Source organism: Lytechinus pictus, chromosome 1 (genome assembly GCF_037042905.1).
Source record: "Lytechinus pictus isolate F3 Inbred chromosome 1, Lp3.0, whole genome shotgun sequence".
Taxonomy (NCBI): Eukaryota; Metazoa; Echinodermata; class Echinoidea; order Temnopleuroida; family Toxopneustidae; genus Lytechinus; species Lytechinus pictus.
The window spans coordinates 28044645-28062327 of record NC_087245.1 but is presented as its reverse complement, the minus strand read 5'-3'; the positions used below and the strand labels follow the sequence as shown (position 1 = coordinate 28062327).

The 17683-nt window shown below is 40.8% G+C and overlaps 1 protein-coding gene across 1 annotated transcript in view; it reads right to left on the bottom strand.

Annotated features, from left to right (window-relative positions):
- The window catches only part of LOC129265193 (uncharacterized), a 112837-nt gene that overhangs the window by 12240 nt on the left and 82914 nt on the right, over positions 1 to 17683 (bottom strand). Inside the window, exons 60-65 of the mRNA XM_064104079.1 lie at positions 10317 to 10497; positions 9697 to 9924; positions 8917 to 9278; positions 7775 to 8135; positions 6792 to 7082; positions 32 to 6220 (exon numbers count right to left, since the gene is read on the bottom strand). Coding sequence (XP_063960149.1) covers positions 32 to 6220; positions 6792 to 7082; positions 7775 to 8135; positions 8917 to 9278; positions 9697 to 9924; positions 10317 to 10497 — 7612 coding nt within the window. The remainder of the gene's footprint in view (positions 1 to 31; positions 6221 to 6791; positions 7083 to 7774; positions 8136 to 8916; positions 9279 to 9696; positions 9925 to 10316; positions 10498 to 17683) is intronic.

The following is a 17683-nucleotide window of genomic DNA, read 5'->3' as shown; positions in this document are numbered from 1 at the left end:
TCAAAGTTATGAAGATCTATTCATATCTTACCTGGTGAGCCATGTCCTGCACCGCCATAGCTACTTCCAGCACCAGGACCCATCCCAGACCCTACAGAGGACAGGATGCCTACATACTCGATCACCAGCTCCCCAGCATTGACACTGATCTTCTCACATTCAGCAACTACAGATCCACCTTTCTTCACCCTCAGGACACCAGCATCTATTACTGGTTCAGCAGTAGAAGATGTAAGCCGAATAATACCCAGATTGTTGACAAGAATGGTGCCAATATCGATAGTGCCATTTCTGGAAGTGTCATAGGGCACATCGATGTACCATTCTGAGCTGGGTGGAAGGAGAGAGGTAAAGGCTCTTCCGCCAAACTGAAGTTCTCCATCTCTCTCAACGGTTAGTTCCTCCACTCCAGAGAGTTGTCCTTCGACTAGAATTCTCTCAGTCAGGATGATGACATTTGTAGGAAGGACAAGGTCACCACCCCAATCCACATGGAATCCACAAGGAGCATCAAGGTAGGTATGCGTTGACTCTACAATGTTGACAAACACTCGCTGCCTACTCTGGACACGTATCAGACCTTTCTTATTGCCAGTCAACTCATGTATGATTACAGTGATATCAAGGGCTGTTTCTGGGTGATAAAAGTGGACATAGGAATAGCCTTCCACTTGGACTTCATCGAATTCATAGAACCAACGACCTTCTTCCATTACAACTGCTGGATGATCAACGTCTATTATCCCATTATCTACTGTCAATTTGCTGTGTTCTGGTTTTATTGTGGAGATATTGAGAGCTGGGTCATTATATTTTAAATCTCTGTATTGAGGACCTCTTCTTGATTCGTATTTATAAATAGTTCCAGCTGCTCCGTTTCCTGAGTGATCAGGATCAGAGTTCCCTCCATAAAACCCTCCTCTGCAGTTATATAACCCATCAAAGTTGTTCTGGTAATCAATGTGTATTGCCATTCTCCCACCAGCTCCACCAGCCCCATATCTTGAGCCATTACCCCCACTGGTCCTAACCTCACCATGGCCCGTCATGTTCAGTGCTTGAATCAATATGCTGCCTCCACTACCACCTCCTGCATCAGTCGCTCCAGAAGAACCATCTGCTGAGACCAGACCATTGATGTGTATAACCTTACCCACAACCCATTGGAGAGAACCTCCCCCAGATCCGCCTGACCCATGGCTGCTACTGCCACCCCCACTTCCTAGCTCAGTGGGATTGAAAACAGACCCATATGATCCATTATCACCTATGGTTGGATTTCCACCAATTCCACCATGGTGGGCACCGGAACCCCTACTGCTAATGGTTACTCCAGCTCCAGGTCCTTCGCTACCGCTATACCCTCTTCCATCCAGACTTAGAACACCTTCACTCTCCAGATCTGCAACGTCAGAGTAAACGGAACCACTGTTCATCTCAAAGAGGCCTCCAAATTTTATTTCCAGAAATGAAACATCAACCAGAATTTCTTCCTTGACACGATGAAAGTCTATGTTGCCACCTTGTTTAATGTACAGGCGAGGGATTGAGAAGTTGCCATTGGAAGATATGTAAACATACTCTTGCCTTTCAAGGAGAGCAGTTTGTGTAGTAGATGTCACTATTACATATCCATCAGCTTCAATGTATAGATCATGGATGCCAGTCACTCGACCATGGATTTCAGTTCGTATTCCATGCAAATGAACTTCGGAAGGGAGCACTATCTCTGCCCCATCATCGATTCTGAAGCTACAAGGTGCTTCTGTATGATTTGTTTCAGATTCCACAACCTCAGCAAATAAGGTCTGGTTTTGTCTCAGATGCATCTGCCCTGTTCTATCTCCAATAAATCGATGTGCAATGACTTGGACTTCTGTCTCATTACTGGGGTGATACACAGTTGACCGTGCAAGGCCAGTAACTTCAAGTTCATCTAATTCATAACTTATTGTATTGTCCTCTCGAATCATTGTAGAAACTGGGACATCAATGTTATTATTATCAATGTGGAGATAGGTATGGTCCACAACAAGCAAGGTGGTGTTCAAGGATTTGATATACTTGCTCTTACGATATTCCAATGGACGCATATTCTCTTCCTTGTAGATGGTACCTGCCGCTGCTCCCCTCTGGTTTGAGCTCCCACTACCTCCAAAATCATTGAATTTTCCACCATATGTATACCTCAATCTACAGAGTATGGCTACCCTGCCACCAGCTCCACCACACCCTTGACCAGACCCACTGCCTCCCTGCACATTGATCTCACCATGGCCAGTCATGTTTGTGCTTTCGATGATACCACTGCCCCCACTTCCACCACCTGCGTGTTGACCACCATCAAGTCCTTTGAGGGAGAGCAACCCATTCAATTCAAGATAATGTCCAATGGTCCATCGCAGAAGGCCTCCACCTTTACCTCCGGCTCCTTGACCACTACCTCCACCACTCCCAGATTGAAATGGTAAATAAATAGAGCCATACGGCTGGGAAACCAGGGACACATCTACTCCTCCACCTTCTCCGCCATGTGCTGCACCATATCCAACACCACCCGAACTAAAACCAGCTCCTGGTCCAGACTCTGCATCATGTCCCCCGCCATCCAGATGAAATGTTCCAGTACTCTCTACCCAGGCATATGATGAAAACAGATGTGCTTCATTCATGAACAGCTGCCCTCCGTACTTCACCCTCATTTCACTTGATTCTAACCTCAAAGGAGAAGTGATCCTCATGAACCCCACTGTACCTCCTTCCTTGACTGTAATAGTCGAAAATGCGAAATTTCCCAATGGGGTTATGCTGACAAACTGTCTCTGCATCCACAATGCAGTATTTCCTGTTGATTCAAATGTCATCCTGGCCTGGTCTTCAACATAGAGATGATGTACTCCTGCGATGAGTCCTTTAATTAGGCTGTTTGTTCCATGGACATGGAATTCCGTAGGCAGAATAAGAACTGCACCTGGATCAATGATGTAACTGCAGGGGGCATCTGTCTTGTTTGTTTCTGTCTCTTCCACCTCAACAAAAACAGTCTGGTTCGTTCGCAGATGCAGCTGCCCAGTACGATCACCAATGAACAGGTGCACAGTTATGTTGACTTCAGTTGCATTATCAGGATGGTAGATTAGGAGTCTTGAGGAACCAGTGAGTTCCATCTCATCAAAGTAGTACACTACAGTTCCTCCTTCACTTAACATTGCAGCAGGAGGCACATCATTCCCATCATTGTCACTGTGCACATATTTGTGATCAACATCAAGGTATGTACTGTTGTGCACCTTATCTCTCTTTAGGATGCGGTATGGCAGAGGGCGAAGATTCTCTTCTTTGTAGATAGTTCCACCTGCACCTCCATGCCTCAAAACTTTGTCACCATCTCCTAGGCCTCCATGATCTATGAATTTTCCTCCAAACTGGTAGCGCCACCTGCAGTGGATCCCTACTCTACCTCCTGCACCACCGCCTCCTTGCCCAGTGCTGTTTCCTCCACTCACATCAATCACACCATGACCTGTCATATTGGTTGTCTCTATCAGCAGTCCTCCACCACTGCCACCTCCTGCACTGGAGCCTACACCATTCCCACCACGTAGTGCTAGTTCTCCATTCAATGACAGCTTTTCGGCAACCTCCCAATACAGATAGCCTCCACCAGTACCACCTGTTCCTTGGCCATTGCCACCCCCACTACCGCTAAATAGTGGTGCGTACACAGAATCATATGGCACACCCCCATATTCAGTTGATGGTCCTCCTCCTTGTCCTCCATGCCCTCCTCCAGTGCCTGATCCATCTTGTGTTGTAAACCCTGCTCCTGGACCAGTCTGTGCAGCATGGCCTCTTTCGTCCATGTGGAACCTTCCTCGACTCTCAATCCATGCAAAGGAAGATTTTATCTCAGCCGTATTCATGTATAGCTGTCCTTCAAATTTCACTCTGAATTCACTAACATAGAGTCCAAGTGGCTGAGTTATCTGCCAGAAGTGACCTTCTGAATCCCTTTCCACTGTGAAGGTAGCAAAGCTAAAATTCCCCTGTGGAGTGATGTCCACATATTGTAGATTTTCAAGTATTGCTGTGTGTGCTGTTGACATGAATATTGCATTTCCTCCATCTGCAATATGTAGGTGGTGAACACCTGTTATAAGTCCAGCAAACCAGGATCTAGTACCTAGGATGTATACAGTTGTAGGAAAGACAATTTCACTGCCAGCGTCTATTTGATAACTGCATGGTGCGACAGTTTCATTGCTTTGGGATTCCACAAACTCAAAGTATATTGTTTGGTTGAGGCGAATGTTCACAAGTCCTGTCCTATCACCAAGGAACCTATGAATAACAACGGTCACATTTTCCTCATCTGGCGGATGGTAGAATCTTACATTAGCATGTCTGGTAACATGCAGTTCATCAAGTTCCCATTCTGCTAAATTTCCCTCTGATAGCATGGTGAAAATCCATGGTTCATGCTGGTTGTCATTGTCCACCTCAACATATCGATGATCAGCCACAATGAAGGTTGAATTTGTACCTTTACTAGTTTTAATGTCTGCATATTGTGGTCCCCTGTCATTTTCTTCAACATATACAGTACCGGCAGCTCCAAAGCCTTCAGACCCACGGTTACCGCCAGCATTTTGGAAGTTTCCAGAGAACAGGAATGACTTTCTTGCATGAATGGCTATGCGTCCACCTGATCCTCCAAACCCATGCCCAAAGTTTCCATCTACTGATGCAGCATCACCTCCCTGAGCATTGATCTCACCATGACCAGAAAAGTCAGTGACCTCAATCAATATTCCTCCTCCACTACCACCACCTGCATTTGAGCCACTACCATGTGTTCCTGCTGCGTAGATAAAGCCATCAATTTGCATCGTCTTTCCATTTATCCAGTGCAGAACCCCTCCACCTGCTCCTCCAGATCCACCACCATTTCCGCCACCACTCCCCATCTGTAGTGGCTCATACAGTGAACCATATGCCAAGCCACCTTCCTGTGGCTCTGGTCCCCCACCAGCACCTCCAAATCCGCCACCAAGACCAAGACCATTTACAGTAGTTGTCCCCTTTCCTGGACCCGACTCTGGTCCAAATCCAGTTCCATTAAGGTTCAGGTATCCCTCACTCTCAATGACCGCTTCTCCTGTGTGGATATTACCTCTGTTCATATCAACCACTCCATGGTACTTGATGGTCAATTCACTAGCTGTTAGGGTGAAGTCTGCTTCAAGTTCCTGAAACTCAATGCGGGAATCCTTTTGGATGATCATTTGGCTGAAACTGATATTTCCTGGCTCTGTCATTGACTCATATGTATCATTGATCAACAGAGCAGTTGTGGATGTTGATGAGAATGTTACACTAGCTCCTTCAGCAACATAGAGATCAAGAACAGCAGCCAAGAGTCCATTGATTATTGTTCTAGTTCCTAACATTATGAATGTAGATGGACATATCAACTCTGCACCCACATCAATTAGAAAACTGACAGGTGCTACAGAAATACCACTTTCAGATTCTACAAACTCATTGAACATTGTCTGACCAGATCTCAAATGAAGACGGCCTGTTCGATCTCCGATGAACTTATGCACCACCAGTGTTGCATTCGATTCATGAAGCCACATTGTCACATGATTATTGGTCTCTAGCTCATCAAACTCGAAGTAGCCAGTACCATAATCATCCTCAATGACAGTAGGGAGCAAATGGTTGCGGTTTTGGTTATCAAGTAGAAGTTTGGTGTAACCTACTATCCAAATCAGTTCCTCATCACTGCCAGTGATAGCCCTTCTATAATTCAACCCCTGATTGGTGTCTGTGTAGTAAACAGTTCCACATGCACCATTTGCTCCATCAATCCCTAAACCACCAAGAGAGCTGTATGAACCAGAGAATTCCCTCAGCCAAGAGACATGCACGGCAATCCTGCCACCAGCACCACCATTTCCTGTTCCGTTTCCACCATCAGTTGATACTGTCCCATGTCCTGAGAATGTTAATGCATCTATCCAAATACTTCCTCCACTGCCCCCTCCACTAGTGGAAGAGGCCTCAGCATTACCCCCTTCTGCAAGGATTGATCCATCAACATGGAGTTTGTTGCCTACTTCAAGTCTGATTGTGCTACCACCTGTACCACCACTATTACCTCCACCACGACTCCCTGGGTGAGATGGGGTGATGTAGGAACCGTATGCAACACCTGCAGAAGTGAAAGAGAGTCATCATTACCTCATGTGTATGACAGCAAAATCAGGGCACAGTTTCCAGAAAGTTCAAAGGCTATTAATAACTAGTCATACACATAAATTATCAATGAATTCTTCAGTTCTGATTGGCTTAGAATATTAGCATGGTAATTACCCATAAAGAAAAAAAATGAAATGGTATCAAATTCATGATTCAAATGATTCAATTAAGATGTACTAAAGACATATATTAACTTTGCAAACCACACAATTCATAAAAAAACAATTCAGGGTGAGGTAAGTTTTGTATGTGGATAGCTTCATATCAATTAAAAATCAAACTGAAACCAATACATATGATGCTTTCAAACTTTCAGAAAAAAATATGTAACTCGAACTCTTTCATTTACATGTATACCATTTTTAATTTCCCAAATGAGACTTTTCTTTAAACTCTCACAAAATTACCGGGAAAGTCTGCATTCAAGCATGTACAAAACAAAAGTAGGAGACATAAAATTCACATTGCTACCAGCATGTTATTGTTTAACATTGATAGTTAAAATTTTTATCATAAATTTTTACCATGTGTGTAGTTAGCATGATCGGCACCTCCGCCAAAGCCTCCATGACCAGCTCCAGTTCCACCTGAAGGGGTTTCTGTTCCTGGACCAAGCCCAGGTCCAGGTTCCCGTGCGGATACATCTAGGCGTGCTTCTCCTTCAATGGTGAGGTCATTGGCCGTAATATGAAAGGATTGTGCAGTGATGTACGATTTATAATGCATGATGATGGAAGCAGCGTCAATTGTGAGATGGGTAGGACTGACAAAGCTGGACTGGGATTCCATTTCCAGATGACCTACAAGAATGTGGCCTAAAGCACAGAAATATACAAAAAGATCATGAACTTTAATTAATATTAACTTAACAATCCATGACAACTACTATGGCAAACTGGTAAAACAACTCATAACCTGAATTGAGGATTCATCCGAAGTTAACAAAGCACAGTTATGATCAACTGGAAGTTTTATGCAATACAACCTTTGTTGTATAATAGAGAAAACTGGTAGTCTTTGTAAAGGAGCCTTTTTTACACACCTACATGATATTCAAATACATATAGTATATTTTAATCAATGTTAGGATATAACAAATCACTTCATACACGGGTTGCTATGTTAGAACGCTGTTTTAACAGCATGTCTCTCAACACATCAATGTATCAATTCTGGAGATTTATATCCATTCTTTGACCCCTTCAAAATGGAATGAATTCAACTCTTAATCAAACTGTTTTTTTATGAACTTATTCCTATATCACTCATATCACTGCTTATGCCAACATCATGCATGGAAAATGTCACAAAACATATGTACATCAAGCCCAATATAAGTGGGATCTTCTGGATATTTTTACTGTTTTCTCTTAAATGATCATGATTAGATAAGTTCATGAAGCAAGAATGGAAAGAAATGAAGGTCAGACATACAAAAAAGGTTGCTTGTTTTATGGAACTGCACATATATATAAATCGTTAACCACACAACTTTGGGCATCCATACCTTCTACAGATGATGAAACCCAGGTCCCATTACTGATATGACGATTGGTTGCATGTTCTCCTATCTCCAACTGTTTCCCTCCCCCAATAGTTAGATTATAAACACCAACCATGGTGCCATCAAGGTAGAATGACGGACTAGCATCTCCTATGATCCTAAAGTCAGCTGGCAAGTAGACAGTGGAATCTTGACTGACATGAATATTAACAGGTGGGACTGAACGTCTATTTACAGCAGATGTGTATTCAATAGAGAATGTTTGATTGGGTTGGATGTGGAGAAGACCGCTTGCATCGCCTAGGATGGTAAGGATTGAGAGCCTCGGTGAAACATCTTCATCTGGTGAAAGCTTGAAGATAACCTGTAATGTGATTAATATAAAAGTGTAGCACATTCTCAAAAATAGCTTTACCATACTAAAAAAAAATTCAGATGCTACCACTAAAAACTTTACTTTTTTTTCAAAACATGATTGTCTAGAAAATGAAATAGCATCTTTCAAACATCTTTCATCTCATTATCAAACTCATGACAAAATTACACTGTAGAATGGTAATTTTTTTCAAATAATTTGGGCAAGTTTATCTGCATTGTATCATGTTATAGAGCCTCCAAAACTAAGACATTAAATTACAGCTCTAACCAGTAAACTGCCAGTTCTTCAATTGCCAACTTGTCCACTCATCACATGGTCTAATGCCATTCTGTCCATCAACATTTGATCTGACAACCATTTGGTCCGAAAATTACCATTTCGTCTCATAACCAGTTGGTCTAATCCCCACTTTCTTTTCATTCATTCCGCCAAATTAACACTTAGTCCAAATAGACCACATAGTATGCATGGCTATTCAGCCAACTGGCTATTAGACAAAATGGTGAGTGCATGGACAAACTGGCAATTAGACCCTGTGGATAGTGGACAAACTGATGGTAGACCAATTGAAAATAAACCGTTTCCTAGCCTGGTAGCATGATCATATACCCTGTTTGAAAGAGCGCAGTGTCACACAGTGTGTTCATAAGCTGTGTGAAATAGTGGTACACACTGTGGAAATGCCTAAGTTTAAGAGTGTGAAGGTGATTTAACAATGTACTCCACTCTATGAAACACTGTCGTCTTTCAAGCAACATATCCTTACCCCTCCCTGCAAAGTGACTTCATCAAAAGCGAAAGGAGCACCACTGTGGATGGGAAGGCCCTCATAAAGGATTCTAGGGTTGGTCTCCGTCAGGATGAAATCTTTGGCTGGAGAAAATCCTTGGCCATCCAAATAGAGCCTGGTCCTGGCTGTTCCATTCCTGTACTCCTCCACGTATACTGTGCCAGTGCCTCCATGATCCCCTCCATGTCCACCACCAGCTGCACCGAGGGCGACCAATGCACCCCTATACTCGTCGGTGCCTCCAATGTGAACAGCGATGCGCCCTCCTGCCCCTCCACCAGAGGAGTGGTCTCCCAATCCTCCTAAAGCCCGTGCACGACCATGGCCTCTCAAGTGATCTGCAATAGACCATGGATTTGACGATCAACAACAAATTTTTTGATTCAATATTGTCAATTTGAGTACTTCAGAAGTTTATCCTGTTTTGTTATCAGTATAACTTTTTACCATAAGAACCCCTCCAATTAATTATAACACTCATCGTTGTCTGAGCTACTCGGACTAGGCAGTTGAGAACACAACATCTTTGAAATGACACATGTAAATTTTGTTGAATACAGGGAATGGATAAATGTTACTTCAGAATAAGGACAAAGGAATGTTTATGTTTACTTCATTCCTTGATTCAATGAATTACCTAAGCATTATTCATTTCTTCAATTGTCTCGGCCAAATCCTTTGGTAAAAAGAACACTATTCTTCTTGGGGTACAGGATAAGATGGGACCTAAAAGGGATTTTCTATTCACGTATTCACCTGTTGTAATCCATATGGCTCCACCACTGGCTCCCCCTGCACGATTAGATCCAGAAAGTCCATCTGCATCTAAGATGCCATCCAACTGGAAGATATATCCCACCCGGATACGGATGTGCCCTCCTCCACGTGGACCAGGGTTTCCTGAATTGTCAGCTCCACCTCTGGATCCAGCATCAACAGGTTCATAAAGAGATCCATACACAGAGCCACCTTCACAGTCAGTAGCTATAGCAAGCCCGGAAAATGAAAATGTACAAGTATAGGCCCTCAATAGAAATGTGAATTGTACATTATCATAGATCTAAATATGGTACATTCTGAACGAGAGATACAAGCCAAATGTCAATAAATAATGAAAAAAGATGAAAACCATATGAGCAACCATTATAGATTAGTTCATGTGGACACATCCATTGAAAAAAGCCCATGTATTGATAGAAATATTCTTATTTTTTGAAATTTCTGAGCATTTACTTATTTTTCTTCAAGACATAATTGACATGTCCTTGTTTCAATTTTTCACCTACACTTAGAAAACATTTGGGTGGTAAATTTGATTCTGTTTGAATTTAGTTTGCGATTGTCACCCCAAGAGATTTTATCCTTAATAAACCTACATGTACAAGAGCCTCCTGTTGTTGCATGGCCTGCCCCTGAACCTGGCATCAGACCTCTTCCTGGACTGCCATTCTCCAGGCCTCGTCCAGAGCAATCTAAGGTGGCTTCAATCTCAAGGTTGAAGTCTGAAGATGTGATGTTGAAATACTCAGCACTGAAGACTGAGGCCCATTTTATATCCTGCATTTCATAATAATAATAATATAATATGATATTCATAATGCGTAAAATCAGAGTGCAAAAGGTGCATTGAAAGAGAGAGAGAAGAAAACTACATGTATGATTAATAACTTTAGAATGCATTTGCATATAGATTAGGTTGCCCTTCTATATGCTAAAAAAATACCTAGGTCAAAGCATTTTTCAGACCAGAATATGCATATATGTGTTATTTGTTTGAAGTCTAATATTGCTTCTAGGCCTGGGACTTATGAATATTTTTGTCTTCGGGTACCCGTGGTAATGTTCGGGCGGGTACCAGAAATTCATGTCGCATGAAATATGACTGGTGGAAAAACCCCGTAGGTGACGTCATTCAGCCCCTGTGCCGCAAGCAAACTTATGAATGAAAATATAGTAAGCATGCACAGTGCAAGCCTCCCGTGCCCCACGCAGTATCCATCAAAACAAGTCTGCAATACTCTGTCACCTCGTACCAAAATCAACCTAGAATTCCACTTAAAATATTTCATATTAATTATGAAAGGTATTCTCGGAGGATCTGTTTTCTCACCGATACCACACAGGTAAGCAAATTTTGATTACTTCTTGCTTTTCCGTCAAAATCTTACGAAGTAGCCTCGATATTACATCGTGTTCGTTAGGCGTGTTGTCAAAAGTGTGTGTGCGTTTTTTCCTTTATATTCCACGGCGAAACCGCTGAGCGTGACATTGTCCATTTTCTTACCTACGGGTCAGTGCTCTTGCCATTCAAGACGCCAGCGTGCACTTTTGCAGCGAAAACGGAAGCGTGCGCTTTTATCTTTTCTTTTGACGCCCCCCGGTTGGCTCTCCGATAAGATGTTTTTGCATGAGCGCCCTCTATGTCCACGATATCGGCGTTTTAGGCAAACTATTGAACACCCGATCTCTAGTCACTGATCTGAATATCGTTGTGTCCTTGTATCGGTGTGCCTAGTCCAGTGGGGTATATATTTTCCAAAGTTACGCTTTCACAATTTCTTTTGATAATTTTTCGTTTCGGGTTTCAGCATATGACAAAGTTCAGTTAGATTTAGATTTCATTTCTTTAATAGAACAATAAAGCTTTAGCCCTTTAGCACTAGCATGTTGTTTTATTTTGAAGAATATACCGTTAAGATATTGACTTTCTAAAAGTAAGTATTCAGGCGCGGGTAAGATTTTTTCATCACACTGAGCCCACACAGTCAGCATTGTCGGGTGAAAAGGAAAAATATGGAATTTTCCTTAACATCTTTGTAAACAAAATGCAAAACCCCTCGCAAAAATCGCAATATAAATCATACCTGGGTCCAAAAATGAGGGCATTTAAATTTATACATTGAAACGCTACTGTGGCAAAAAAAATACATAAAATGCAAGTGTTTTTTGTGGAAAAAAAAGGATGAAAACTAAAGGCATCATTTAAATTCAAATTTGAGCTAATTATAGGCCTATATCTAATTTAGCCAAAGTGCAAATCAATTATTATCCACATGTTTAAACATTGACATGTTAGAAACTTATATATTCACACATAATACAGATGCCGTGCAAAACAAACGAATAAAATATCGTTAATTTGAACTTTAAAAATTAAATTGGATGTTCAAGCAGTCATATCGGTAATTCTAGCTTAAATGCATTATTCTTGAGTTTCATTGCCCGAAATTCAGAACAAAAAGAACTTTCGTTACTTTGTAAGACCGTTACAAACATCTTTACCTTCGAACGAAATCAAAAGCACTTAAAAATCAAATATTGAAAGTATCAAAGTTGAGGTAGTCTTGACCATGAATTGAGTTTAGTGTTTATAAAGAAATTATAGCGTCTTCTAAGGAATCTTATTCTAAACTTTGAATGACCGATGAAAAATATTGCGCGAATTAAAATGCAAATTAACACATTTAAGTGACTCCGACATGATATTGGACAGGAAAACCTATATTATCTTTTTACCTTGGATCCGTCTTTATTCTCTTACATAAATTTCCCCTGTGATGTAGAGTACTATGTGACCTAGTGTTCTTGATTACCATCCAGGAGCCACAGAACCGAAGTGGGTCTGGGGCTCAGGCCTTCACAAGTACCATGATTTTATGCATGGTGATCCCCCCCCCCTTCAAACCTGTCCGCTCGGGGGGGCTTAATTATTTCTTTCATTTTTCCAGTTCTACATCTTTCCATTTTTAAGATCCTTTCTAATAAGCCTATTCTGTTTTTAACATTCACGTTTGACTTGTTCAATACGTGTATATTGCCGTTGATTTCTTCTTCCTATCAAATATCTGAATTAATCTGCAATGTGTGTGTGTCAAAATATTGCAAATTAGATTCCCAGTGTCTAAGGTAAACATATTTTACCGACGTAAAGTTAGTAATACGAAAGCCTCGTTGGCCTAGTTTCCCTTCCAACTTTGTACTTCACCTCTTAATCGTATCTGCATTCTGTATAGCTTGCATATTTAAATATGCACAAGAAATCAATAAACTTACTGGAAATGGTAATACCTAGGTCACATTTGCTCTACGGCGGCCATACGGCAAGTCGAAAACAGCCGTTTTATTCATTTTATTCAAACCTCCTATATTTAGCTGGTACAAAAACTGTTAAAACGACTGTTTTCGACTCGCCTTAGAATAAACGTGACCGAGGTATTTGGCATACTATATCAACAAGGATGGAGTGCATGCTGGTGCGGATCCTGCCGGAGTAACACAATACAATCCAATAGGCGCCGTATTTATTTTGAACAATAGTTGGGCTATCAAAAGTATTGTGGTCTATATTGTGACATCTACTGAAAGAAGTCAGTGGGTCTATATTCTGCACCTTGAGGGTACAGTTATGTAGTGAATCCGGGGGGGGGGGGGGGGGCATCCGGCCCGTGCGCCCCACCCCCTTGAGAGCCATTATCAATTTTGTTAATGTAAATATGCCATTTTTAAACAAATGTGCCCCCTTTGAAACTCACAGCATGTATTTTAATGAGAATATGTCGTTCATACACAAGTGAGGACCTTCACGTTAGCCTAGTAAACACCCCTTTTCCAAATATATTTGGTTATTAAAATGCACAGAGAGATGGTAGGCAAAGAATATAACTCGAATGTTCACATTAAGAGTAGACCTATAAAGAGGGAAGTTAAATGGTTAATTAAACATGTGTTGATAAAATATCAGTCGAACGTTATGTTATAATCTGCTTCGCCAAACAGGTTTTGTGTAATATTGTGGGTGCGTCGTGGTCTAGTGGTTCTGACTCTCGCCTTTGAAACAGAGGGTTGTGTGTTCGAATCGTAGCCATGGCGTATTTTCCTTCAGCAAGAAATTTATCCACACTGTGCTGCACTCGACCCAGGTGAGGTGAATGGGTACCCGGCAGGAGTAATTCCTTGCATGCACTGAGCGCCGATGATGGTAGCTCGAGCTAAAGCCGGGGTAATAGTAGCAGCGCTTTGTATCCTCTGGCAAAAAGCGCTTTATAAATCCAGCTATTATTATTATTATATTGCTCTTTATAAAGGCAAGTATTAAACTACATTAAATGTCGAAATGTTGAGAAATATAATGGAAACCATATCAAAATGCACATTACGAAAAGAAACAAAATCAAGGTTCTAGTATGGGGACAAAACGAGAACAAGAAAACTACCCATTTAATGCTCATTTTAATTCCCCGAAAGCCGGACATTGAAAATGGCACGGGTCAGCGCATTGCAAGCTGTATTTAACGGCTTGCTCCATTGTCAAGGTAGATTTAAATTACCCCATTCTTGATTGGGGAGATTACCCTATATTCTTGAACATAGAGGTGGTCTGACTGGTGGCGGATTTCAATAGAAAGATGACCTCTTGATTCGTGGGGGTATTTCAATGGAGATTATCACTTTGTCAGCGCGGGTGACTGTCTTCATACTTGTACCTTCTATTAAAAAAAACCGTGTTTGCAACTAATCCCAATTATGAGACTATTTGGCATCAAAATGAAAGCCTAACTGCACCATTTTCATAGATTTCGTTTGAAAATAAAATACTTACGTTTAAGGTAAAATTGGAATATGAGAAGGCGCTTTATAATATGTAAACCAAATATGATTTGTTCATATGCATCTATATCAAGTTTCATAGAACAGAAGGCAAGCGTGAATTGCGAGCTTTAAAAGGAATCATTTTTATCAGGGCGGATCCAGCTTTCGTCAATACAGAGAGAGGACACAAAATGCCCCCCCCAAAAAAAAAAAAAAAAAAAACTACCGCGCAAAGCTTATTTTTATTGGTTTCCTCCAAGGGGGAGTCAAAGGGGAGTCTCAAGTACATGGTTAATTGCCGCAAAATATACCAATCATCTTCATTTGTTAATATTTAATCATCAACATTATACGTTATATTATTATTCGTAATATCATGTCCGTTAATATAACTTAAAAGTTATGATTATCACTATCATCATCACTGTTATCATCATCATCACCATCATCATTCATTCATTCTCTATTTCCAATCGTTCTCCAGTATCAATTTTATATTTTAAAAATAAATGAAAGATCATGGTGATGCTGGTAATCATGAACATTAGATCCGTTATGTGAGATAATTTATGCGACTTTACACGCTAATCGCTACTCGATGATGTTGAAAGAATCTTTTAAATAGCACAAAAGAAGTCGGGACGGTAGTTACTGCATACACGTACTTTATTACACTCTATTATCACAAAAGATTCCCATCGGACGGGCCAACAGTCTTTTGAAGTAGGTTCATCTATTGAAATTACGACAATAATCACGACAGCAGATATGGGGAATTAAAGTCTTGAGCGTGTCTCCCATTGTTTTCTGTGGCGAACCCGCTGAGCATGCTATTGTCAATGATTCTCTACTATACGGGTGAGTGATCTTGCTTTTTCATGATCATAGGCCTGGGCAATGACTAAGAACAGTTCGATGAGTATCAATGCCAAGCAACCCTTAAAGGACAATCATGTCCAATTCTCTTGATGGAGAAGACTATATCATGGCCCTATTTGCTTTTGCTTTTAGGCCAGTAAGTGTACTAACTAATATTAATAATAAAAAATTATATTCCATCTATTTTAGAGTAATGATCTAATGTTAATATTATTTTACATATCTCCCTGCAGCTTACGGCCCCATCTTACGGCCCCATCTTCACCCGTGAAGTACTGAATTTTTAAGCTTTTTTATTGAACATCATGGCATCCTAGTATTGAAATGATGTTTACCATCACTGCAATATAGATAAAAACATTAATTTAATTCTACTCACATTGATTTTACTTTAGAACAAACTCACCCCCCCCCCCTCCTGCTACAACCTTTCTCTCATTTTTATTATTTCCTTACCAAAATTATCCAAATTTCAATAACTACGATAATGACATAGATGGTTCTGTTGACATGATTGGCTATAATGATCCTGCTGATGATAGTGATGATAATTAACACTGATGATGATGGTGGTGGTGGTAGTGAATGTGGTAGCGGTAGCCTTGATAATTATAATAAATGAAAATACTGAAAGTTACGAAAGTCACACATTCAATGAATAATACCAAGAAACATACTTTTTTGATGAAATAAAATTCACACACAATTTTTGCTTCATGTAGGCCTCCTATTTAATTCATTCTTATTTTTTGAACTGCAGTTTGTCCGCTTATATTAATTCTTTATGATTTAAAGCTTTTAAGTTTATAATCATATTGGTAAATCCCGGTCAGAAAAGTTCATGTAACCATTCCATTCCTGATTACTATATTATATGAGCATGGCCCTAAAATGATTATGATGTGATAGGTATGAAATCAAATGTGTTTTGTTGGAATTTTTATAGCCCTTTTCACACATTCTTTTTGTTTTTTCCAGCGATTTGGCGACCGATCAAAATGTCTGCGTATTTTGTATTGGAAAGCATCTATCGGGACAGACTTCAATTCTTTTTCTTTCTTTCCCTCTTTGTTTCCCTTTTTTTTGCTCCACCTATAGGGGGGGGGGGCGGGCCCTATGTAAATGTAAATCCAACCAAGAATTGGGTCTATACAGCATAATGTCTAGAGGTCAGGGGCGGATCCATGACAGGGGAAAAGAGGTTTCGCTGTCAAGGGGGGGGGGGGGGCACACTTTTGTTTTGGCTGCATTTTTACATTACAAATTTTAACTGTGCCTCTCCTAATGGGGAAGGGCATGGGGCGGCTCCCCCTGAATCCCCAGAAAATTTGAGGATGCTGATTCATTCATGGCATGCAATTTTTGAAATAGACGACCACAATAAATTTTGTAAATGTCCAGTCCACGCGCATGCGAAGACGCAAGTCATGAATTTTTGAAAAAATAATTTCGCCCCCCCCCCTCCCCCACCTGATCACGGCCTCTGCGAAAACACAACTCTGCTCTCTCATGAATATTGATTTCGATGCAGAGGCAGAAATCGGGATGAACACGCATTTGTTCAAACAACAAGAAAAGATGAATATTAATCGATGACAGTCGTTTTTAACACAATCGCACATTGACGTCGAGGGACATGGAATCGCTCATGTGGAGAACACCTTTTCAATTGGCGAAACGCTATCTGTAAAGCCCCGCCTACTGGTGGCAACGGCATGGTCTTCTGTTTCGTGTGAAATGAAATCGACGTTCCCCCAGTCATTCCAATCGGGCGGAACGGGTAAATATATCATAGGTCCAAGATCTAATGGGCAATGACAGAGCTAGGGAAGCGATCTGCAGGTGTGTAGGGTTTCCTATTTGCAATTCTCCCTCTCCATTTTTGTCACTTGTATTTCTTATTAATCTTTTTACCCCCTCATTTCTTTATCCCTTCCCCTTGTCATGTTTCCTTGCATTAATTCTTCTTCCTTTTATCTTTGAATCTTTAATCCATTTTTTCCGTCGCCGCAAATAGGAGCCCGCTTCAACCCCTATAATCATGTTGCTTTTGTTATCTTTCCTATCCTGATAATTACTGATGTGGTATAAGTGCTTTAGGTTCCTGCATTAGCAATTCGATAACTATATTTCTTCGGTACACGGTTTTCCCTTTCTCTTTCTCATGTTTTTCTTAAATCTTAGTAGTTTTTTTTTTTTTCTTCTCTCAATTTCTTTTACTCATTTTCCTTTTTTATTCACTTATTTTGCTTTGTATATCTTTTCATGGAATATT